Source organism: Terrapene carolina, unplaced genomic scaffold (genome assembly GCF_002925995.2).
Source record: "Terrapene carolina triunguis isolate 2854851 unplaced genomic scaffold, T_m_triunguis-2.0 Scaffold38, whole genome shotgun sequence".
NCBI lineage: Eukaryota > Metazoa > Chordata > Testudines > Emydidae > Terrapene > Terrapene triunguis.
Window position 1 is genome coordinate 10,299,392 of NW_020664389.1, and position 26,985 is coordinate 10,326,376.

The 26,985-nt window shown below is 42.4% G+C and overlaps 1 protein-coding gene across 1 annotated transcript in view; it reads right to left on the reverse strand.

Moving 5' to 3' along the window:
- GBE1 (1,4-alpha-glucan branching enzyme 1) overlaps positions 1–26,985 on the reverse strand; it is a 304,322-nt gene that overhangs the window by 194,673 nt on the left and 82,664 nt on the right. Inside the window, exon 2 of the mRNA XM_026652625.2 lies at positions 21,647–21,816. Within this exon, the coding sequence (XP_026508410.1) occupies positions 21,647–21,816 (170 nt within the window). The remainder of the gene's footprint in view (positions 1–21,646; positions 21,817–26,985) is intronic.

The window sequence follows — 26,985 nt, forward strand, 5'->3', positions numbered from 1 at the left end:
CAGTAACACATCTGGAGAAGCATCATCCTCCTGGGGAAAACTGCCCATTGTAGGTTGACCTGGTTGAAGAAGCCAGGTAAACAAAGAACTGAGAATTGTATAAAATGATCACCCTCCTGATGTGGGGCAGAAGTCATTCTCCACCCCCCCCCAACAGACACCAAATCATAGACTATCAGGGTTGGAAGGGACTTCAGGAGGTCATCTAGTCCAACCCCCTGCTCAAAGCAGGACCAATCCCCAGACAGATTTCTGCCCCAGATCCCTAAATGGCCCCCTCAAGGATTGAACTCACAGCCCTGGGTGTAGCAGGCCAATGCTCAAACCACTGAGCTATCCCTCCCCCCAATCACTAATATACACAGATGGTGTGTAAGAGACCTGAACTACTCTGTCCCTACCAGGGTCTGCAAGAGAAAAATGGATGGCTGCCTGATAAGCTAAGACCTGCATGTAAAGCTGGTCATTGCTTGCAGATCGGTTCTCTCTGTAATGCTTTTGTTCTAAATAAATACTTGGCTTTATGAAGGCTGGTTGGTCACTGGTTAACCCTGTTATAGCCCCTGTGGGAGAGCAGGATGACAAGTGCTGAACTGAACTCAGACTTGCTACAGTGCTCACAGTGAAATGCAGCCTAAATCCCAGGACTGCACAGAGATTGCAGGTTCCATGTCCTGAAAAAGGTGATTGCTAGAGGCCTGAGACCCAGCGGGATAGCCTTATAGAGGCTACGAAGGGGTGAGAGGTGCAATTACTTCAGGAATTATGACAGTGGCATGGCAGTATGTTGGGATGATTTAGTAAATGTCTATCTGTATCAAACTACAAACTCCATTTTGTTTTGTGAGGCTCACCTGTGTCTTCCCTGTTGTCTTTTTGCCTTCATCTTGAATTAAATTCCAAAAGGTATTGACAAAAGGCAAACAGTGCAGGGCAATTAAAGGTCATTATCCTTGAATAACTTTACCCTGGCAATATATTGGGTATGCTGAAGAATGTGAGCAATCCTGCAAGAAATCAGCTTTTCCAAACTGGATTTCAGGAAGGAGCTAACCAAACCACAGATCATCTGGGGGGGGGGGGGGGGGTGGCTTGATTCCAATTGGCTCATACCTTAGTTCTCAGTTAGATTCCAGGTTTTAAATGTTTAGCTTCAGCTGTTCAAGTTTTGAAAACAAATTAGGGAAAATCCTCCTTCCTTTTCACTCCTTTCACGAACTCTAGCATTGTGGAAATGATTTTGACTGGATTAAACATGAAATGTTATCTTCAGGTAGAAACCAACAAAATGGAAATCGTAAGAAGCTGGAAATCTTAGCCATGTGTCAATTTGCTAAAGATATGGATGACTAAATAAGGTAGTAGCATTAAGTTGGAATACAACATGTACTATTACAGTGGAAAAGCAAGCTGTTTGACCATTGGATTAACATACATACTTCTAGTGCTTTAAACTATCACAATTATTTGTTGTTAGAGCCAAATAACAAAATTAAAATAGATAATATACAGCTAGCATAAAGCAAACTAAATTAGAGGTAAATTCAAAGTATTCCACTTCCCCAATTTTCAATTCTATAGGTTATGCTCAAAAGCTACATTTACACTACATTGTAATGAACGGGGCCTTTATTCTGAAATAGTGAATTCTAAAATAGTGATAGATTGCCAGTAGTCACTTAGTTGCTTAGCAATAAAATATGCAAATAAAATATTCAGTGTTATCGCATAGCTTTTAAAGAAAGCTATAATGTCAATATTGCCTCTACTATCAGAATTCCAGCTAACTAATTGCCTCATATATTTAATTTAATTTACTCAGCTGCTAAAACCATGAATTGACAAATCTTATTGTTTTTGGATGTACATTTAATATTTTAAGTGCATTTTCAGATGAACAATGGAGCACCATTAGGGAATACCACGAGGTCTAATATCTAGATCTCAAAATGTTGAGGGAATAAAAGAAAATTCAGGCTTATATTAAGGGCAGTGTTTAATAGTTTAATAGTTTTATTAAGTTTATTTAATGAGAAAATATTTCACATATTATTACTGCTTGATTTTTAGCATTTTCAGTAGGAAACAATAAAAAGTTATAAAAGAGAACAAAAAGGACTCATAGCAGTGTCTACAGAATCATCTATCTTGGGCCAAAATGATATAACATATCAGAAAAATTCTTTATTGTTTAAAAATACTACATGGGGCACAAAATAATGTACCCAGAGGATTTCAATATAGCAGTGGGGGGGTAGGTGTACTGTGTAACTGTGTAGATCTGTATGTAACAATTAAAGCATGCATATACTTAGCACAGTGTGTCAGTTAAAGTCAGTCTTTTCATTCAGACTCTCATAACTCAAGCTTTAGGTGGAAGTTCTCCAGGGTGTGTCTATATTTTCCAACATGATTTTTCTTTTTAAATATTTGGATCAAAAAGCACTCCGCCATTTTTTGAACAGGAGGAAAGCAGAAACTACATACTTTTCTTATAACAAAAAATTATTCAAGTGTCTTTACCTAAAGAATCTCTCTACAGCCAAAATAGCAGTGGCTGAAAGATTTGGCGAGGAAATACCCCTTACTACAGAACAGTAGCTAGCCGTATTCCTGGAGAAATGGATTTTGTTTTGACTGCTATCCACGTCTGAAAAATTACTAAATATGTGCAGTAGGGTTCCCTCCCCCTTCATTAAATTCTTAAAGCACACAACTACATACCACTTATTTGTGTGTGTGAAACTGCATATCATTCATGAATTACTGCCAACAAGTCAAGAAGCCTTTTTAAATGGTCAAGAGAAACACAGGAATAAGTTTAAGGGAGCTTTTCATGCTGCTGTCAAGTTGTCCACTTGGCTTAGGAGAGTTTAAACAGGGCTGCGAGCCAGGAAGTCCTCTGCTCTGTTCATACCTCTTTCACTTACTGGCCTCAGTTCTCTGCCCTTCAAAGTAGGTTTTGTGCATTCTCACATCACCCTTCCAGGAACTGAGCAAGGACCACTACCCCCAATTTCCAGATTAGGTACTATAACAGAACCCAGCCCTTTGTAAAACTCCAGTATTTCAGTCATCAACTAGAGCAGAGTGCTTCTTTGGAAATAAATTTTCTATCTGTGGGTTTAATTATGCCGTCAGTAAAATGGGGCTATTCAAGCATATCTATCTTTGTCCAATACTTTAAAGCTATGTAATTGCATAAGCACATTTTACCAATGGGAACACAGACCAGTTGACTGATTTACCAGAGCATGGGGTAGGGCATTAGACCTTGGGCTGTCACCTAAAAGATGCATGAGTTAAAACCTGTTTCACAATTTTATATGCAAACTTGGACAATTTGCAACCTCCCTTTTCCACCTCTATGAAAGAGATATTAATATTCACCTACCTATCCCCCAGTGGGCTAGAAGGATTAATTAAGAAATTATTGTATAGTTCTTAGAAGAGATACAACTCTATATGATAGAATGATGAATCTCAAACTTACTTGTTTTAGCCTGAAGGATAACCACTAAATACATTTTTAATCCAGCTAGAGAGTTATTCAAGCAAAAGAGAAGTGGGCTTGGGTTAAAACAAACACACAGTATCACATTCCAAAGGAAGACAGATAACTAAGGACATCAAAGAAAAGAGAAGTTAGTCTTGAGGGTTCCATGGGAAAGTGACACCTTTGTCCTGAACAAGGGAGTGAAGAATTAATTTTGCAGTGTTGTAGACAGAGTTGCATACTGTATCTTAAAATTATCTTTGTACAAGTAGGTGAGTATTTATTTTTGCTATCTTATTTGGATTATTGTTAATAAATGTGGATCCAACTAAGGTAGAATTGATATATAGCTGAGAAAATCACTGGCTGGATGTCCGGGGGATGGGGGGAAAGAGGTGAGAAAGAGAGTAAATAACTAAAGACAGCAGAAATAGGACAGATGTCCAGACAGCCACAGACCAGGAAGAAGATCCTACTTTGTTACAGTACCTATGCCTTATGAAGAACAGGAGAATATAAGGTCCTTAAATCAAACATTGCTACAGAAGAATCCATTCCTGGATAACACTTCAGTTTAATATTCTGCAAGACAAATTGAAAGACAGTCCACTGTACTTAAATAGTCAAAAACATTAACCTGCAATGTGTTTTTCAATTTCAAAGTGAAAGTTACTTAAATTCCATATTTCTTTGAAAACTTTTTTTGTATAAAATCTCTTTTTCTACTGGTTCAGTTAAAGGTCTCTTTATGGAATAAAGATTTTATGAAGAATTCATACTAAAAGCAACTCCTGAATTCAAGTAAAATACAGCATACCCATAAATTTAGTTTGAGATTTTAACCTGTTTGAAACTTAAAGAAAGGTTAAAGCTATCCATTTTTAATTAAATATATCTAGAGCAACTTAATTCTAAATCTTAGGGTTGTGCAACCCAATTTCTCATAAGAATATTACTAAAACTCATCTGCATTGAATGACACTCTTCCATTCCTCTAGGCTTCCTGACTGCATTCTTTCTCTTGGGAATGAATACTTTACTATGTCTGATGATGAATAAGAAATATAGGACAAATGACGCACTTTTTCATTTAAAAGACTACAAGGAAATTCACTTTGGACTCCTTACTGCCGCGTTTCATTAAAATCTAGATACAGCTATTCTAAGATATTAGTTCTAAAACTCAGCTTCATTTGATAAAAAGTGATACATGAAATACTTTAAGGTAAATTAAAGTTTTCAGAAAAAACACTACAATTTTTAAGCTGTCATACTATTTCATTATGCATGAGCATTTTTCTTCCTTTAAAATATTTCAATTCTTAAATTACCACTCCTCCCACACCAAAAAAAAATGACATTAACAGTAACTTTTGAAAAGCTACTCATTTAACTCAATACTTGCAACATACTTTGGTGTATGTTTAAAATGATCATTTTCTTCCACTCTTGTCCTCTTTTAAAAAAACAGAAACAAAAAAAGACAACTTATCTAAGGTGATGTCAACACTGGCATGCATACTGAATTACTGGATCGTATACATGCTCACACATGCTTCCCACACACGTGCCAAAAGTCCACATAGGCTGTTCTGGATAAGGGTGCAACACTGTGTACATGCATTTACCTGCATCCACACTGCTGCTATTATGCACTGTTAGCACTACCATTTCAGGAGCAGTAGCCCAGGATTCTGGGAATCACAGGGAGACACTTGGGGAACCACTTTGTGTGTTGCTGGTACTGTTCCCTGCCTTTACACTTTTGCCAACAACCAGGACCGGCTCAAGGGTTTTTGCCTCCCCAAGCAGTGGGGAGAAAAAAAAAAAAAAAAAAAGCCACGATCGCGATTGATGGCACTTCGGCGGCAGCTCCACTGCGCCGCTTTCTTCTTCCTGAGGGACCCGCCGCCGAATTGCCGAACGTGCCGCCCCTCTTCATTGGCCGCCCCAGGCACCTGCTTGCTGCACTGGTGCCTGGAGCCAGCCCTGCCAACAACAGTTCCTGTTCAGATCACCCTTTACTGTTATTCCTTGGAAAAATGGATGGAAGACACAAAGTGATGGAAAGAACTCACTCTACTCCTGCTCCTTATTGCGAGATAAACGATTACACAGTGGAGTAGCCAATCAGCCAGAGGGAATCTGAACACAACATTCTGACACAAAAAGCACGACCTTGAAGGTCCATGACAATTAATTCAGCTCGCATGGTACAGATATAGTGAATGCCAGTATTACCACAGAAAGCGCTTGAGTCAACCATCACTTTTGGTGCAGGAGAAGCAGCACAGTATGGTGGAATCACACAATTGTGAAGCCTGAAACAAAAAACAACAACAACAACAGCTTCAGAACTTCTGAATGAGGAAACAGGTCATCATGGAACTGCGTGAGGAGCTTGCACCAAACCTCCAGTGCCAGAACACTCGATTCAGGGAAGCCATAGCAGTTCAGAAATGGATTGCTATTACTTGGTGGAAGCTGGCTACAGACTACTACAGGTCTGTTGCAAACTACTTTGGGGTTGGAAAGTCCACTGTTAGGGTTGTGATTGTGCAGGTTTGTAGGCAATTAAACATTCATTTACCATAAGAAAAGTTCCAGAAATAATAGCTGAATTTCAGAGAATGGGATCTCCAAACTGTGTATAGACCATCGATGGCACCCATATCCCTATACTTCCCCCACCACAAGGGGCGAGTATGTGAACTGAAAAGGTTACTATCACTCATTCTGCATGGCTTAGTGGACTACAGACACAGATTCATGAATATAAATGTGGGAAACATTGGAAAGGTTCTTGATGCCACGACACGGAGATCAGGATTGGACTAGAAGGGAGAAGAGACTTATTCCCCAGAAATGATATTGTTCTGTGTGGTGTATCCATGCCAACTGTTATTCTTGGGGACCCCTCAGACCCAATCCTGACTTGAATCATGAAACCGGACCCGGACATCAAGGACTCTGGAAAAAGGGAATTCAATTGCAAGCTCAGTAGCTGCAGAATGGCTATGGAGTTCACATTTGGAAGAATGAGAGTTTGTTGGTCTCGTTATGCACCCATTTGGATGCCAACTTGGCACCATTCACATAATCACCACCTACTGAGCATTCAATATCATTTGTGAGGGTAAAATGCAAGTGCTTCTGCCCTCAGTGGACAAGTTCAGTTTACAAACTCTGTACCGGAAGCCAGATCCCACCTACATACATATTGGTCCTAGTTGCCAGCAGGCAAGGTAAACCAAGGGTGCCCCACATCTTGGAATAGCAGGAAGAAAGAGGATGCCTTCTGCCTGTACTGAAGGACACGTTCACAGCCTGTACAGCTGCTGGAAATGCAGGAGGCAACATTCGTACATACTTGCGAGTCCACATAACTTTGTGAGGGTTTTGTTCCTTCAGCTGGCAGTCATTAGCTATTAGTTCCTATGACATTCCAAACAAATAACAGAATATCTCCACTGGGTTATCACCTTGGGTTCGGTTTGTGCTGTGGCAGATGAGTTGTAATGTGGTCACTGTGCAATGTTTTTTGTCTTCTCTGTTCACACTTTTTTACAAACTGCTTATTGGAAGCAATCTCTCTTAACAACCTTATCAACATTTGCTTGGGAGCAGGGTGGTGGTGGTATCCAGCGTGTCTGTTTATTACCAGTGGTACTAACTGCACTTAGCCCCTGTTATAAAGCACTAAACCCTACCATAGCAAGGAAGGGCCACAGACAAACCAAGGAAATTATAACACGTAATAAAAGTTTGAGATGGAATGTGTAACTTAAATATTTTTAAAAAGAAATGTCAACAACAAATCTTTACAAAGTTAAGTGACAGAACACCACCCAAATGTTAATGGCTCTGCACCCATCTACTTGCCCCCCTCCTGACAAGGATGGGGGTGGGGGTGGAACAAATGAGAGGAGAAATGACCAAGGGGAAACTGGGAATGTCTCTTGTGAGGTGTTTGGGAGGCAATTACTTGGCAGGTTTTGAGACTCCTGCAGATTCATTGTTCCCCACCTGGTCACTCAATGGGGTCCCCTAAATAGGGTTTCAAGTGCCAGTGGAGGGTGAGATCCCAATAGTCCTGCAGGCTCCATGTTCTCTTCTCAGTCTCTTGCAGGGGGAATCCTTGAAATAAGATCTTCTGGCTAAGGAGCACCTTGGGCATCAGCCAGAGGAGGAGGAGTAGTGCAGGGCGGCAGCGTTTGTTGATCATCAACTGATTCTGGGGCCTTGGCAGCAGAGAGACCCTGAACTTATTCAGCCACCTGGTCAGTCAGCCAGCCTCTCCATTAGGAAATGCTCTCATTCCCTATGATGTGCTTTTTGCTCCATTAAATTGTTCAATAGTGTCTTCTCCTGCTGAAAAGCCCACTCCTTCCCTGCCCTGAGGGATTCAAACTACTCATGGTTCCTCCTGTCCAGTCCTACGAGCTGCTTCCAAAGTCCTGTCTGTCTCTGGGTGCTTCTCCAGCCCTCCCGGCAGTGTGGTTTCCCTCTTGGGGCTGAAGGTTCTGCCAATTCAAAGACAAGGGTACTATTACATTTCCTTTTCCCCCTTTTGAAGAAGCTAAGAATTCCCAGCACATAATATAAAACTTTGGTCTAGAAGGCCACACTTGGATACTTTTCAGTATCCCAAGAATGCAACTGTTAGACTACCCTTGTTTCTCAAACAGCTTTTGCAGCCCATGAGGAAGGAGCAGAGGCTAATAGTGGTAGAAAAACTGTACATGTAGTTTTTACACGTTTTAAATGTTCAAAGTCTCTCAGAGTTGGAAGGTGGGGAGGGGAGGAGAGGGAGAGAGTGGAGGGATAGTTCCTTCCAGGGCCTATGTTACCAGTTTGTAATTTCTTCTTTGAAAGCTGGCCAACAACTAGAAAACATGGTGGTTTTCAAGGTACCAGAAAGGAAAAGAGAAGGGCTTTCTAGTCCTGTGCAGGACTATGGCTATCTATGCCACAGAGATGTTTCTGCTAAAGGTCACCCCTCTACATATTACTGAATCATGGAGTTTGGTCAGCTGTGAAGCTGGACCAAGCAGATTTGCACTGCGGTTGAATCACAAGGCCAGCAGGACTACATCAGAAGTTTGCTGACATATTTGCAGGTAGAGCTCTGCAAATCTGTGGATATCTGCTTTATATCCTAGGATATCTGTAGACCATGTTTGTGGATCACGGATGGATATGAATCCAAATGTTATATCTAGAGCCCTGCAAATCTGCAGATACCCACGGACTGTGTTTGCGGATCGGATGTGGATACAAATTTTGTAACCGCACAGGGTTCTACTGGGAGACAGCTGAATATTGACTATTCTCAGCTTGCATACAGAATTTTCATACAAAGAGAGCTATGAAGCTTGAACACCAGCTTCCCTACCCCACCATCACCAGATAATTCTGTCTCTGAGACAGACTAACAATGGTGAAATGGACAAAAAAAGAAAGATACCCCACAACTTTATTTTATTCCCTGAAGTTTCAGTTCAGCACCACAAGCCCCTTTCCACTGCAAAAAGACATTGCATGATGTTCATCCAATCACCAGACAAGATACTTCTCCCATGTCATCTTCCAAGGGAGAAAGAACTGCTGTGACTAATGTTTCCTCAGACAACCAAAGTGTTCTACATCTGTGTTTTGTTCCCTTCCCAACCTTACCCCAACTCCACATCCCATCCTGACCCCTCTCCCATTTTAAGGGGATGTTAAAATCAGGGAGAGGAGGGAGGGAAGAAAGCACTGGAACTGTGTAATCTTCCAAGGGACAAAAGACAGCTGTTACTAACTGTAGACAAACAACTATACAAATTTTCTACAACTGCCCCATCCCCAAGTAGCCCCCTGCTTGCCTGTCCCTAATCTGCAACCCTACCTGCCTGACTGCTAGGCGAGAAGTGTGCAGACTCAGAGGCCCAATGATTTTTCCTTAATAAAGTATTTAAGAAATAGCTTTATCCACATGCATAATAGCAGTTCACTAGAAATGGATAAATCATTGATTTATAACCATGTTTTGCTTGGGAACCATTTTGGAGTGGAGATGTGAGTGGGAAAGGTGGAGGAGTTCAAAAAGGGAATGGGGCATGATAATACCATATCTTCAGCCCTGCAGTTCAAACTGAGAAGACATGGCAATGCATGGTATATTGTCCAGGGAGGAAATGTCAGTTCACAGTACTTCAAATGCCCTGGTTCTTAAAATCAGGAAATTAGCACCACAGTAAGAGGGACTATTGGTGGGGAGGGTGAGGGTCCATTGTAACTTACCAGCCTTAGGTTCTGGTTCCTGCCACCGCTTGGGGCTCTGCTTGGGTTCATCGGGGGGCATCCACAACCAGCTCCTCCTGGTAGAGGTGCATAATCACATACTCCTCATTTTCTGGGACTTCCTCCACATTCCCGCTGTCTCCTCCCCTGGCACTCATAAGCATCACATCAGACAATGAGGCCAGAGAAGCTGAAGAAGAGATTATGAGCTACTTCATGTTCTGTAGTGGAAAGCCTTGACAACACCCAGTCAAGCTCCTCATAGAAGGGCATGTATGACTTGAACAGTCGCTCCAGGAGTGCTAGTCTTTGGCCTTCCTGTATAGAAGCTTCAAGTGCTTGATGTGGTCCCAGCTCTTGTCAGAATCCCCTCATAGCCCTCCTTCTCCAGCCTCCATGAAATTTCCCAGCATAGGTGAACATTCCTGATACTCCAGGAGAAGTTGTGGAGAACAGTGTACTGGGACCAAACAGATCAGCACCTAAATGTGGTCAGCAGGCCAGGTGGCTGCTCTCAGAGCAGGATACACATTCACCTGGATTGATCTAAAGAGTGCAGCAGAAAGCTGTTCAAATGTGGCCAGTGCAGCTCGCTACTAGCAATGAAAATGGAGCAGGGGGAGGAGATGAGGTAGACAAGGACCTTTACAGAATGGTAAAGGTCCAGAAAAGTGTTCAATGCATTCTTGGAATGGGGGTGGAGAACTATTGAAATCTGAAACCTGGTACAGACCCGTTATCCCCATTCACACTACACATGGGTGTGGGATCATGCCATAGAGGAGGCGTGTACTTACCCACACCCCTCCAGCATTCTAGCTTACTTACCCTTACTCTCCTTTAGAGGATGCTTCTGGGGGTTAGGTGTGGACTACAGGGGGCTTATGGAACAACCCCATACATGGGCAGTTGTATATAGTCACTAGTGTAGATGCATCCTCAGAGACTTTAATAAAACTTACCATTTTAAGAATTTAGATATACAACTCCTTAGCACCTATGAGTTAAAAACACACCAGAGATTTAAAGTTCAGCTATTTTAAATTGTTCCTGGCCCAAATGCCTTGGAAACAGCTTTGGTAGCTGGCATCAGCTAGGCCTATCAGTAGATAAGCCATATTTATGATTTATCATTTGGTACTAGCATTATTCCAGCAAGAAGGAAGCTGACACATTTGATTGCCACATTAAAAGCTAAGTACTGTACTGCCCTATTTCATACCCATCCACTCTGGTAGAAATACAAGCAATGTTTGAACAAAAGCTAGTTGTTCCCCTCCCTCCCCCCATCAGTTGGGTTATTCTGACCAAATGGGAGAATGACTGAATGCAGTGTTACTCTACTCTTCCACTTTTCAACTTTACATGGAATACCTTTAAGTACTAGACAGAAGAGGTGGTTACTTACCTGTAACAGGAGGTTCTTCGAGACACGTGGTCCCTATTTAGATTCCAAAGGTGGGTGCACATGCGCACCATGCGCCGGAGCGGAAAGGTTTTCCTAGCAGTGTCCATTGACCTGCATGTGTGTCATGCGTCCCCCTTGTATTCGCAGCCAAGGCTATAATAGGCCATGTGGGTCGATGCCACTCCAGTATCCCTCTTACTGCTGATTAGTTTAGCCCACAGCAGAGGGGAAGGAGGGCCAGTATTAGAATCCAAATAGGGACTACACATCTCGAAGAAACTCCAGTTACAGATAAGTAACCTCCTCCTCCTCTTCGAGTGATGGTTCCCATGTGGATTCCAAACACGAGTGAGTAGCTAGCAGTGATCAGCATGGAGATGAGTGCGACGAAGTATAGTCTGTAGTACGGCATGGTCTACAGCTGCATCTGCAGCCGCAGTTGAGGCAATGGTGTACAGAGACACGAACATGCGTATGGAGCGCCACGTTGCTGTACAACAGATGTCATGCCATGAGATGTCCACGAGGCAGGCTGATGTAGCTGCGTGTGCTTGCATAGTGTGCGCCATGACTCCATCAAGTGGAGGTACATTGGTGCATATGTAACATTTGTGAATGCACCTGGAGACCCATTTGGAGTTTTGTTGTGAGGAGAGGGCTTGTCCCTTGCATCGATCACCAATGACTAGAAAGAGTCTTGGTAATGCCTGAGAGGCATGGGTACGCTGGAGGTAAATGCCAGTGCATGGCTGTCATTGAGGGAGTGTAGTGCTCTCTCCATGTGGGAGGCATGGAGTTTGGGATAGAAGACAGAGGTGGATGCACTGATTAAGGTGGAATTCCGACACTACCTTAGGTATGAAATTTGGGTGAAGCCACAAGGAAACCTTATCCTTGTGGAAGACCGTGTAAGTAAGGGGAGTCTGCTGTCATGGCTGCCAGTTAGCTGACCCATCTAGCCAAGGTGATGGCCACTAAGAAAATCACCTTCATGGAGCAATAAGAGAGAACACTTTGCCAGGAGCTCGAAAGGGGGCTTTGTGAAGGAGGAGAGAATGAGATTAAGGTCCCATCAGAGCATGGGCTTGAGGACTGGTGGGAAGGTATTGAGTAGACCCTTTAGGAAACAGATGGTAGGGTGTAGGTTGTAGGATGTGTGAACACTGAAGCACCATCCATTGAGGGAGAAAGGCACTGAGTGCTTCCAGGAGGACCCGTATGGAGCTGAAGGCCAAGCCTGACATTTTGAATTCAAGAAGGCAGTCGAGGACAATAAGTATGGCTATTGTCCTCAGTGGGTGTTGATGTCTGTGGGGCCATGAGGTAATCACTTCCACTTCACCCGGTAGCAGGCTCTGGCGGATGCCCTCCTGTTTGTGTAAGGATGTGTCTCGCCGGGGCAGAGCATGCCTTATCTATCCTTGAACCCCATCCAAAAGCCAAGTTGTGAAGTGAAGTGAAGTAAAGTAAAGTAAAAGTCCCAATCTTGCATGAGGAGATCCAGTTGTGTGCAAAGGCGGAGAGTCACAGGAGGTCCATGAACCAATACTGATGGGGGCAGAATGGGGCTATGAGTATTACTGTAGCTCAATCCCAGCTAATTTTGTGTAGGACTTGCGGGAGAAGAGGAATGGGGGAAAGGTGTAGAGTAGGGCTCCTGTCTAGGGGAGAAGGACATTGCCCAGTGAGTCCTCCCCTCTGGAGCAAAAAAAAAAAAAAAAAAAAAAAAGGGCAGTTTGTGATTCTTGTGGGTCACGAAGAGGTCCTAGGCACGGCACTGTGCAATTCCCACTCATTGTTCACGTAAAGAGTCCTGCTGAATGCATCTGCCAGGGAGTTTTGGTGCCCAGGAGGTACGTAGCCTGGAGTAGGACTCGATGTACCAGTTCTAAAGGTAGATGGACTCGGAAGAGAGGGAGGGAGACTTGGTGCTGCCATCCTTATTGATGTAAGCTACCGCTGCAATGTTTCTGGAGAGCAGTTGAATGTGACCGGAACGATGGGAGGGAGGAACACCTGCCACGCGAAATGGACTGCCCTCAACTCCACAATGCTGATATGCGTCTTGGCCTCTCCTGTCGACCAGACGCCCTGGGCTGTGTGATGGTCTAAGCAGGCTCCCCAACTTGCAAGAGAGGCATCCATGGTGATGGTGGATTGTGGGATAGGAGATATAAAGGGAGTACCCGACCATGACCTTGGAAGGGTCAGTACACCATGTGAAGGAGGCCAAAACCTTTTAGGGAGCAGGATTCTGCTGTCCAGTCTCTGTGTGGTCTTTAGATTGAAAGAAGTCACATCTGTAGGCAACACAGGTGGAGCTGGGCGTGCGGTATCACTGAGGCGCAGGATGCCATACGTCCAAGGAGAAAAAGCGAGCAGCGGATGGTGGTACTGGGTTGCGGTGTAGGTCTGCAATTATGGAATTCACTGTGGAGAAGCGTTCCTTCAGGAGGTAGACTCATGGAGTGATGGAGTCTAACCTCACCTGGATCGATCGGTCTTCAGCTGTCGTTAAGACTGCGCCGATCACAACACGTCTGCCATTCTTCTTGCATTCTTGCCTTTCTTCTCCATGTTCATCCGAAACCTTTTACAATGTCATCTTCCCATCTTCTTGGAGGCTGACCAGGTGGTCTTTTCTGTTCGCGCGGGTACCACTCAGTAATGATTGCGGTCCACCTATTGTCCGTGAACCGTGCTATGTGGCCCACCCATCGTATCTTATTATATCTGCTTTCCACAACAATATCTTTCACACCACTGTGTTCTCTAATCGTTTCATTTGGGATACGATCCAGAAGGGAAATTCCTAACATAGCTCGTTCCATTGCCTTTTCAGCTACCAACAGCCGCTGTTCTTCTCTCTTTGTCAGTTCCCACGTTTCACTGCCATAGAGCATTGCTGGCAGCACTGTTGAATTGAAGATATTTGTACATGTGGTCTTGTCGATTTTTCCTTTGAGGATGTCCTTGATGGAATTAAAACGCACACCACCCTGCCCAAATCCTTCGCGAGAGTTCTCCGTTCATGTCTTGGCGCATATTAACTTCTTGGCCCGAATATATGTACTGTTGCACTTCAATTTCTTCTCCTGTTACCGTTATTCGGGCTTTTCGTAAGATGTCTGATCGCATGTATTTCGTTTTGCAACGGTTCATTTTCAGACCGACCTGACTGCTTTTCTTGTCAAGTCTTCGTAGCATGCTCTGCAGTTGGTTGGTGCTTTCGGCAATTAGTACGATGTCATCCGCGAATCTGAGATAATCATTCTCCATTTATATTAACACCACTCCTCCAATTGATCTTGTTCATAACCATTTCAAGGCAGGCGGTAAATAGTTTCGGTGAACTCGTATCTCCTTGCTTTACGCCCTTCTCGATTGGGATGCGGAGGGGAGTTTCGAGGAGAGTAATGTCTGTTGTACATCCAGTATTCACTTCCTTCAACAAACTGATGTACTGCGTGTTAATGCCCTGCTCTGCGAGCGCCTTTAATATTGCGTTGAACTTGACGCTATCGAAGGCCTTTTCATAGTCGACGAAAGCAATGCACAGCGGGAGTTTGTATTCCCTCGCTCTTTCTAGGAGCTGGCTAAAGGTAAATATATGGTCGATCGTGCTGAAATTTCTTTGAAACCCTGCCTGCTCTCTCGGCTGTTGTTCATCCAAACTCTGCGAGAGTCGGTTCATTATCACCTTTGTAAAGAGTTTATAGATATGAGAGAGCAGGCATATAGGGCGATAGTTCTTAAGATTTTCTCGATCCCCTTCTTGTACAGCAAGATGGTATTCGACTCCTTCCACCTCGATGGTATTTTTCCTTCTTCGAGATATTGACTGAAGCTTAAAGCGAGGGCCTTCCAAAGTTTTTTGCTTCCTGCGGAAATCATTTCTGACATTATTCCATCTTTGCCTGGAGCTTTTCCCTTCTTCATCTGGTGTAGTGCACTTTGGATTTCGCTGACAATTATTGGGGGGACGCGTTCTTCTGACTCTTGGAGCATTGGGAGAGGGATGTTGATTCTTGATTTGAACAATTCTGTATAGAAGTCCTTGCAGACCTCCTCCATCCCTGCTCTGTCAATTACTGTCTCTCCTCCTTGTTCTTCAATGCTGTTACGCTCAATCTATACTGCGCCAATTCCCGCTTGCATGTCCTGAGGCTCTTGCGTGATTCAGCTGTTTTAAAGGAGCTTTTCTTTCCAGAAGTTCTCAAAGTCGTCCTTCAGTTTTTGCCGTATGAGCTTGCACAGAATGGAGTACTCGAAGTTGTTATCCGAGCTCCTTTTCATATTTCTCTGCTTCTCTAACAATCTTTTCGTTTCGTTCAAGATTCTTCCCTTTGCCTTCTTCATCTTTTCAATTTCAGCTGTTTTTATGCAACGTCTCAGCTTGTCAACAAAGATACTATAGTCCTCATCACACTTTTCCGTCTGGCTCCAGTCAAACCCAGAAATCGCTTTCTACAGCTTTGCTTCATCGAATGTCTTCGGGCGCTGTTTCCTGTTTGCCAAGTAGTGGGGGAAAAAAGCTCTTTTCCACTACGTCGTCAAAAATCAACTTCGCTCTAAGCAGGCGATGGTCACTGCTGGTGTTGAAGGGCTGCACCACAGAGACGTCTTGAATGATGCACTTTTTATTGACTAAAATATAATCGATTTCATTCTTACTCTTCGCGTTTGGCGCGATCTATGTCCACCTTTTTTGCAATCTTCTTTTTGTACCAGGTGTTTGCCACGTAGAGTTCTTTCATTTCTGCCACCGTTACCAGCCTCTCCTCTCTTTCATTTCTTTCGCCGCTGCCGTATCTCCCTATGAACTTTTCGTCAGCTTTCCCTCGCCCGACCTTAGCATTGAAATCTCCCATCGTGACAGTATAAGTGGACTTTTGCGCGAGGGCTCTTTCGAGCTCTTGGTAGAATTCTTCCACTTCTTCATCCTTACTTGCACTTGTGGGAGCGTAGGCCTAGATGACCTTGAGGATAGCTTTTGACTCCATCTGAAGATGCAGCACACCAATACATGATATTAGCTGGCATAATATGACTTACTGACAATAAATCCGACTCCTCCAATGTTTCTAGCGCCATCTCCCTTTCCGAGCCTCACAGTGCTTCCATCCTTCCAGTTGACTTCTAACGCCTTCTTTCGTCGGGTTTCGCAGATACCGAGGATATTGCATCTTATCCTTTTCTTCTCCTCCATCAGATGGTTTAATGTTTCCTCTATCACCAGCGACCTACAATTGTAAGTACGCACAGCGAGCATTGTCCTTTTCCATTTTGGCCTAGCACCTGACATTTTTTAGCAACCTTTTGTCGCTCAATTTCCACTCCACCACCAAAGAACAGTTTGATAACACGCAGGGAACTAAGACCCATTTACTCGTGTTCTTTTAGCCATTAAATTTAAGCCATCCCATTGGCTAGGCGGGCAGGCATATGTACCTCCTCAAGCTTAGCTAGCCTTCAACCTCAAAGGAGAAGGAAAAGCGCTCTTTCCTCTGATAGAGCAATCCCCCTCCTTGGATCGGATAGTCTGACACCTTTGTAGCATGGTTAGACCTACCAGGGCATAAGCCCCGCTAATGTAGTTATCAGATGGCCAGGGTCACCGCTGCACCACGATGAGGTGCTGAGGTAGGATTTTGCAGCGGGGAGTCTAACCATGCCCCAATAAAGTAGATCATCTGGGTAGGTACAAGCACTACTTCTCCTTGTTAATGAAAATACTGAGATATGTGAGGAAAGCATGAAGAGCTAAGACAGCTGAGATGAGGCCTTGTCAGGACAGCACAACAAGGAGCCAGTTGTCCAGGTAGGGGAACATGGAGTAGCATATGTGCTGCTATAGCAGTAAAGACTGTTGTGAAGACTTGCAGTGCTGTTGCTATGCCAAAGGGAAGGACTCTTAATTGGTAATGGTGGTGTCCCACCCTGAATTGGAGAAATTTCTGGTGGGCCGGGTGAATGTCAATGTGGAAATAAGTCTCCTTCATATTGAGAGCTGCGAACCAGCGCCTGGGGGAGGGAGGGTATAATCAACATGAGCATTACCATATTGAATTTGGCATTCCTGATAAAGGTGTTGAGCAGTTGTCCAGAATGGGGCATCACCCTCCACCCTTCTTTGGGATGAGGAAGTATGGTGAATAAATCCACCATCCCCTGTAGCGAAGTGGGGCAGGCTCTATGGCACCCTTAAGGAGAAGGGCATCAGCTTCTTGTTGGAGGATGCACTGGTGGGATGGATCCCCACAGGAAATCCAGGGTGGGCAAGGAAGCAGAAACAACAGGAATTCTATGGAATATCCATGATGGATGATCTTCAGTACCCAATTGTCTGTGGTGATCTTGCCCCAACTGTGGGTGACTAGGGCAAGACAGCCCCAAAGACAATATGGGGTGCAGTAGGGATCAGGAAAGGTTTGCTGTTCTCAACCTGCACATCAAAACTGCTGTTTTGACTGCTGCTGGGAGAGGGTCAAGGAGGTGGTTGTGGCGGTGGCAGATGTGGGGTAACGTGACCTCTGTGACCAGTGTCATCTATGTGGCGGCTCCTGCTGGAGTTGGTAGTATGCCGGACAGGGGCAGTGGCCAAGGCACGTGAGAGTGGCTCGAGAGTATGAGAAAATGGAGGGACTCATCTGTTTTCTTGTTGAACAGTTTGTGTGTGTCGAAGGGGAGGTTCTCAGTGGTGGTTTGGACCTCCTAGGGAAAACAGGACAACTGCAGCCAGGAGTCCCTGAGGAGCACGAACCCGACTGCCAGAGAATGAGAGGCAGTCAGCAGCATCCACAGCAGCCTGGAAGCCCACCTTCACCAGTCTCCCCTCATCCAACAGCACTTGGAACTGCTGCTGTCTGCCCGGTGGCAGCTGGTCTTTGAATTCAAATAGTTCGGTATAATTGTGAAAGTCATTTCCCCAGAATAGTTTAATAATTGGAGATACAAAACTGGAGCCCCACTGAGGAATAGACTTTCCTGCTCAGCAGGTCCATCTTCTTCACCGCCCTGTCTGGGAGAGCAGATTTCTGTGGCTGCTGGCAGGCCTGCTGTGCTGCTGTGGACCACCAGGGAGTTGGGAAGTGAGTGGGTAAACAAAGTCTGCTACTTAGCAGGGACAAAGTATCTCCTCTCTGCCCTCTTGGAAGTGGGGGCCCACAGGAGACGGGAGTGTGCGAAGCTAAGAACATGAAGGGACCGGGGTTCCGACTCCATCCATGAGGCGTAAGAGGGAACTGGAGTAGCATCGACCCGCACGACCTATTATAGTCTCAGCTACAAACAGAAGGGGACACACATGCGGGTCAACTGACACTGCTAGGAAAGCATTCCGGCTCCAGCGTATGGCACGCACACACCCCCATGTTTGGAATCCATATAGGGGCCATCACTTGAGGAAGAAATAAGTATTTTCTAGATTCACACACACAGATTTTGCTGAAATATTTTTATCTGTTTATATCCATTTAGCACTGTAGAAGTATTCCCAGATGAGCCTTACCCGAAGCCATGGAGTGGCAAGTCTGCTTTGGACACTTACTGCCAAGAAAATTGAAAACATTATACAGGCAGTCCTCGGACTTACGACACAATTCGTTCCTTACAATTGCGTCGTAAGTCAGAACGTCGGAACTCAGAACCGCAAGTATCGTAAACTCGAAACCTACAGTCATAAGTCGAATCACAGTGTCAATGCAGAAGTGTCGTAAGTGCCATTCATAACTCAAACATTGTAAAGTCGAGGACTGCCTGTACACTGGTATAATGAGAGGATGTAAACTGGTAAGCAAAACAACGCTAAATGGCAAAGAGTAACACTGACTAATTTTGTCATCTGTATGTAAGAGTCACATATTTGAATGCTAAAACCTTGAATACAGTACAGATTAAAAAAAATGAATCCGTCTAGATTTTGTTTAAATGCAGGCTTGAAATAGTCACAAGCAACAAACAATTGGGTATATGCCACTCTCCAAAACTAATCTAAGTACATTTTGGAGTTTACTACAATGTAAACTCATTTTTCTCTAGACACAATCTCAATACTTCTGCTGGTTCCTAAGGTAGTCCACAGGAATGAGGTTTTACAAGCTCCCTGTTTCCAACTCAATATTATTGTGATGAGGTTCAGATTTTGAAATCCAATCTGAATTTGCCATTTTGTGTAACACAGTGTATTTGTTTTTAAATCCAAAGAATGTCAACGCTACCAGATTTCCAAACAGATCACAAAAATAAAAAATACAGAAATTACCAAGACAAAAATAAATAAATAACTTAAGGATATGTATACCAATTGAGTTACATATAATTCTGAGTAGAAAAGACTTTTCCTATGTTTAGCAGAAGTGTTCGTAATTTATATAATCTTGCTCTTTTGAACAATCAATCTGCACATTCAAATGATCATAATCAACGTTAGATATTACTCCATCCAACTCTTTAAAAATAAATAAGCAGTTGTAGCCTGCCATTTTCTGACACCTGGAAAATGATTTTCCACTACCATTTTAGTATGGCTATAAAACTTTTCCTTTTGTTAGTTTATTTATGCTGACCCCACACGCAGCAAAAAGTAGTGCTATAAAAACGTGAATTTCACACATTACCAAGAAATCCATCTGAAATGTAAAAGTGATCTGACTGCAGGTCCAAATGAAACAAATGATAGTCCAGTTATTTCCTCACTACTGAAGTGCATTACCAGTTATTTTGTAAAAGGATTTAACTATACATTTTTTTAGACAGAATGCTCAGATGTAGTTTTGTAAGTTTGTTTATATTTTAAAACAATGATAAAATGCATTTTCTCTTAGCTAAGGCCTGAGTTCACATTTCTTCTGCAACAGCCAATGATATCTGAAACATGACTTTGCTCTTTTAAATAATCTCTACATGTAGAAAAACATTCAATGGATTTTCAATATTAATCTAGGTCAGGGATCGGCAACTTTCCGCACATGACCCACCAGGATAAGCCACCTGGCGGACTGGGCCGGTTTGTATAACTGCCGCGTGCGCGGGTTCGGCCGATCGCGGCTCCCAATGGCCGCAGTTCGCCGTTCCAGGCCAATGGGAGCTGCAGGAAGCAGCGCGGGCCAAGGGATGTGCTGGGGATGGGAAACGATGGGGGCCAAAGACAACACCACAAGGAGATGACCTTCATTATGGACAGCTGTTCTATCTCAGTAGCTAATTAAATGTGTTTATGCAAAATCTAGATTTCCAAGCACAAGGTAAATTCTTTTCACATATTAAAAAAAGTCAGAGACAATAAATTCCAGACTCCTATGTAGACTCAGGCTGTATCATATGGATGAGTGCTGGATGGCATTCCAGCGAGACATCTGGTTAAGTACTGATAACATCATACCATGTGAATCCCAGGTCATACTGTTAGGGAAGGAAATTTAAGGGGGAAAAAAGAGTCTTCAAGCACTTATGAAATGCAAGTTCATTGCACTGAATTTTATACTTAGTGATTTGGGAATGTTGAAACATCTTCATCCTACATAAAGAGTTCTGTAGTTCATATTTAAATCAGATGGGAAGGTTTTACCACATCACCACCTCCCTAAACAAACTGCCCACTGTTTACAACCTTCCAAATCCATTAGTGAAAATCAAATCCAGAGTAATGACACAGTGCAACAACTTGTAAGGATTAATGTCTGAAGAGGTAGAAGATTAAGTGCTCCTACAGGGATTAACCCTTATGGTAAAAGCATGAGCTGTGTAAAAGCATATTTTAAGATTAGTTTCTGAAATACAATGGGTATTAACAGCTCAGTCTCTTCTCCCTTTCTATGAAAAACTTCAGATGCTAGGAAGGATATTGGTAAAATGGTAACAGACATCAGGAAACTTGTAAACTTACTTTAGATTTTGATATCCTTTTCATTAGGCTGTCAATTAATTGCAGTTAACACAAAAAATTAAGCATGATTTTAAAAACTGTGATTAATTGCATTTTTAATAGCACTGTTAAAAATAGAATACCAATTGAAATGTATTAAGTATTTTGGATATTTTTCTACATTTTCAAACACATTGATTTCAATTACAACACAGAATACAAAGTGTACTTGTATTAACTGAATTGAAAAATACTGTTTCTTTTTTAGTGCAAATATTTGTAATAAAAATAAATATATAAAGTGAGCATTGTACACTTTTATTCTGTGTTGTAAGTGAAATCAATATATTAGAAAATGTAGAAAACATCCAAATATATTTAAATGGTATTTATTATTCTTTACTGGCACGATTAATTGCACAATTAATCGTGATAATTTTTTTTCAATTACTTTGAAAGCCTTTTTTTTTTTTTTTTTTTTTTTTTTAAATGAAAAGTAAAACAGACTCCATAATCTATATTATGACAATAGATCTGGCATTATAAAAGAGGGAAGAAATACCAAAATGGAAAAATCTTTAAAAATACTTACTGAAGTCGCCACTAAGAAACACTGCTTCTGCCCCTGGAGCCCACTCTTTGCAATATAGTCCACCATCCACAAGTTGATTGACTCCGAATGTTTTGTAACTTTTTGAAAATGTATCAAGGCCGCCTTCATTTTCTTCAATGTTCTTCAATCGGTCATGAAAAACGGTATACCTTTCAAACAACATTAGATATATTTTAGAAAATTTAGCCATCTTATTTATAGTAGGTACTCAGATCAACACAGGACAATTTATTATCTTAATGTATACACAGGTGTATTTTCGATTAGGCAGAGTACAGTGGCGTTTCCTCAGACTATGGTACTATACATCCCTTTATGTATTAAAAAAAATAGCAGATATTTACTTCATGCACTTGAACTTATCTTACCAATATTTTGATACAGCACAAGGTTTACAGTACAAAAAAGCCAGCCTCACTTCCCCCTACAGTAGGGGTAGTCAATAGGTGGATGGTGGTCCAAATCCGACCACCAGATGCTTTTGAATGGACCCAAAAACTTAGTTAAAATTATTTTCTCTGGGAACCTTGACAAAAAATAATTGACTATCCCACCCTACAGTTTCTTCACTTTACAGGAACAGTCTGTGGTTTAAGCCTACACACTGAAATTTGTGATTGACAGCCCAGAAGTCATAAGGTTATTAAACAAACCTATAGGTTTGAAAATTTCTACTGCAAGTAATGTAAATACAATAGGATCTTAATTAAGCTTAGCATCCCACAGGTCATGGCCAGCAGCAGTGCAAGACATAGGCAAGGGCCTTTTAATACCAGACATATTTGAGAGCTACTGGACAAAGAAATAGTACTAGGTGAGTTATGCAAATTATGTGAACTTTGAACTTTGTTCAATTGCTCCAAGTAGTCGCACTGAAGACTAGTAATGCCACAATACCATTAACATCCCAGCCTTGAAGTGATCATTTTGATCTTGGTGGCAAATTCTGTCACCATTACCCTGAGTAGTCTCACTGTTTTAGGAGGTAAGAGGTCAAGTGTGAATAAGAGCAACAGAATCAGGCCCTTAAAACTTGCAATAGTTATCACACGGATTGCAACCACTTAGCCTTCCCCCACACACCATAGTATTCAGATGGGTGGTAGTTTGCTAACAAGTCCAAAAACAGTCAAACAAGCCTATTACACTGCTCTACAGCCAAAATGCTTCTGAAATAAATGTAGTCAAACTTTACTAATTCTGGGTCACTGAGAACGAAAATGATGCTTAAAATTGTTGATTGACTCTAGTTTTCAAGATATGCTATTGGATCACTATATACGACCCTTGACTTGGGAATGGCAGAGGATAAGTGAGTTATAAAGGGAAGGGATCTCAATTTAAACCAGAAATGACTAAAATACATCTTTGACTGGATCCATGAATAAATCTATGACTGGGTTTGGATAGTACTTGCTTTTTAGACAGAACAATGAATGATGCAATCTGAAGCTGGTATTGCGTCATACATGATATGAATTGCATCATGTTATTCCTAGAAGTCATGGATGATGCAATCATAATGAAGCTTACATCACTCTGCTGAACAAATTGCCCTCTATCAGCTCTAGAAATCATACAGTGTCGTGCTCTCTTATTTGTCAGTGTTTGATTTTGCAAAGGGACACATTTCTGTTTAGCCAAAGTGAGCAGAGATGCCTCGTACTTGTCTGAACAGTGCAGATAACTTCTGCTATGTTTGTGGTGAAGTGACTTTTGCATCCCAAAAGTGCAGTATAACCACTATGGTTAAGAAAGCCTATCACCTTTATTTTGGCTGCAAAATTGGAGATCAGGACAAGAGGTGGGCCCCACACATATGCTGCAACACTTGTGCAACAAATCTTCGCCAGTGGTTGAACAGGAAAAGGAAATCTATGCCTTTTGCAGTGCCAATGATTTGGAGAAAGCCAACAGATCATACCAGCAATTGTTACTTCTGCATGGTGCCTCCAGTTGGGAAAGGTGTGTCAAAGAAGAAAAAGTGGACTGTGCATTATCCAAACATTCCATCAGCTATACGCCCAGTACCCCACGGAGAAGGACTGCCGGTTTCTGATGCACCAGAATCATTCTCACTTGAGTCAGACGAGGAAGAGGATGAAACTTCTGGTCCTGAACCATCAATGTCACAGGACCCACATTTTCTCCCATCCTCCTCCTCTGAACCACACCTCATAACACAAGGTGAACTGAATGACCTTGTCAGGGATTTGGAACTACCCAAGAGTAAGGCAGAGCTGTTGGGCTCCAGACTACATCAGTGGAATCTCCTGGCAGGTGATGTTAGGGTTTCCATGTTCCGTGACCGTCAAAAGGATCTTGTCCCATTCTTCTTCATGGAAGGTGATCTTGTAGCCTGCAACAACATCGATGGTGTGATGGCAGCCCTCAACATCGTTCACGATCCAGGTGAGTGGAGACTGTTCATTGATTCATCGAAGTCGAGTCTTAAAGCTGTTTTACTGCATAATGGCAATGTTTTGCCATCAATTCCAGTTGGTCATGCAGTCCATATGAAGGAAACCTATGACAACATGAAACAACTTTTGAGGTGCATAAACTATGACCAACATCAGTGGCAGCTTTGTGGCGATCTGAAGGTTGTTGCTCTCTTGCTTGATCTGCAGACTGGATACACACAGTACTGCTGTTTTCTCTGCGAATGGGATAGTCGTGCAAGTGATTCCCACTACATCAAGAAAGGTTGGCCACTCCGACAGTCATTGGAGCCTGGGAGGATAAGTGTTCAGCATCCACCACTTGTTGAATCAAGGAAGATTTTGTTACCACCCTTACACATCAAGCTGGGTCTGATGAAGAACTTTGTCAAGGCCATTGACAAAACACAAGCAGCTTTCAAGTACTTCCGTGGAAAATTTCCAAGGTTAAGTGAAGCTAAGATAAAGGAAGGTGTCTTTGTTGGTCCTCAGATTCGTGAACTTCTTCGAGATGATGCATTTGACCATGCACTGCGTGGCAAGGAAAAGACGGCATGGAAAGCCTTCTAGTTAGTGGCAATAAATTTTCTCGGAAACAACAAGGCAGACAACTACAGGTTGTTGGTGGAAAACCTCCTCAAGGCATACAAAAGCCTTGGTTGCAACATGTCACTAAAGATACATTTTTTGCACTCTCATCTAGATTTTTTTCCACCGAACTGCGGAGCAGTGAGCGACGAGCACGGCGAGCGATTTCACCAGGACATTGCAACAATGGAGAAACGCTATCAGGGCAAGTGGAGCCCATCAATGCTTGCAGACTATTGCTGGACAGTGACAAGAGATGCTCCATTTAATGAATACAAGAGACAAGCCAAGAAGCGCCGAGTAGACACTGAATAGGATTAAACTATGTACAGAATAGTTTTTTTGCCTTTTGTTTCATAATAAATTTTATTTATATAACCCTTTTGCTGATTTTTAAATTGTTACATAAACAGGACAGGTGAAATATTATCATGTAAAGCAACCATAAACACATGAAAAGACCTAGGTTTACAATGTTGGAGAAAAACTGAGTTTTTTGGTGATTAAAAGCTTTTTTGAGATGTATGATTTTATTTAGATTGAAGGTACCTTTTAGTGGGCATTGTTTAGATGGATTTTTACACGTGTAATGATTTTAATTTTTTAAATACCTGCAGGTTTTAGGACCATAATGTACGTACATGAAATAAACTGGGGTACCCTTAGGGGGTGAGAGGGAATTTTTAGACTGTTTTTTACCCATTTTTTAATTACACACACAGGGAGGAGGATGCCCTGTCCGCGCTAGCGGCACATAAACTAAGGATTTTTTTTTTTACAGGGTATTTACACAGGAGAGACTAACGAGGGTAACCATGATCTTTTACACCTTTCTTTAGCAAAGAGCGTTGGCTAATTTTAGAGAGACGGCGCCGCATACTTTGTTGCATTTAGTGAGATGGTTAGACTGTTAGTGGCTTACACGGAGTGGAAAAAGGGGAGGGAAGATGGGTTTACACACTTTTAGACCCTGGTAGCCTTTTTGCCGGACGATGCCAGGCCGAGTTAGCGTACCGTGGATTGGATTTTTTAAAAGATTTTTTAGTTACCGGGCTTGCGTTAGAGTAGTTTTGGTTACGAGCCAAAAGACTTTGCAGAGTACTTTGGGCGTTTTTTGGTAACACTTAATTTACACTGGTGTACACACACACACACACACACACACACACACACACACACACACACACACTAAGGCCTTACTTTAGGTACTATTTTTAAGTACCTCGATGCATTACTTGAGGCGGTAAAAACCCCTTTTGAGGCGGTAAATAACCCCTTTGTTTGGACTATGAGGCGGTAAAAACCCCTTTTGCTGAGGCAGTAACAACCCCTTAACACAGGTGCAAACCTATGCACCTTGCATATGCATACAGGGGGCGGCAAACAATTTTTTTACGCCGCTTAGCATTTGACCTTGCTGCACAGTTAATAAGTTTGGATGGTGTAAGCCCAACAGGGACAGATGGCCCCACGGACAGTTTTTTTTTGACACCCCAATAGAGATTTTAAAAGGTTTTTTACCTTTATTGTGGCGCCATGGGGTTTGAAGGGGAACGATTTGTAGCAACTGCCGGTGCCTTTGCGGGCGTTGCCATCCCGGACGAGCCCCCAAATTGTCGGAGAAAAACTGAGTTTTTACTTTTTGTTTGGGTACAGCAAGTTAGATGCTTTATTAACTTTTACAATTGTGCAGAGGGAGAGAGCTAAGCAGGTTTCTTTTAACAGTAAACAATTACAGCAAGCATTTATACCTTTTGTTACAGACAATAATGAGCAACAACTGCATTTTGTTTATACATAGGTTATTTTGATATTTTGTTTTGCTTACTAATGTAGACTCTTAGTCTACATTCCATATTATTTACACAAGGTTGCAATAACTTTTTACACAGTTTTTTTTACCCGCCTTACACAATTTTTGCTTTTACAAATTTTGCGTTATTAGGGCTACAGTTAGCCTGACTTTTGCTAACAAACTGTTATGCATTGCAGGTTTTTTTTGACAGTTTTTTTTTTTTGCTTCCACAACAATTTATGATTAAAACTCTACTATCTACACAATATACATAGACATAAAATGTAAAAACTTAAATATCTTAGAAACAGTAGCCAAATCAGTTGTTTTAATTGTCATATTTGAATTCAGCACGTCAAAATACATAATATATAGCACATTTTATCTCTGAAGCAGACGACTTCTCAAAAATTGTAGACCAGTGTTATATGTTGAAGCTTGTATCATTTTTAGGAGAAGATAAAGATTTCATGGCTATCTAACCGCAAAATGGT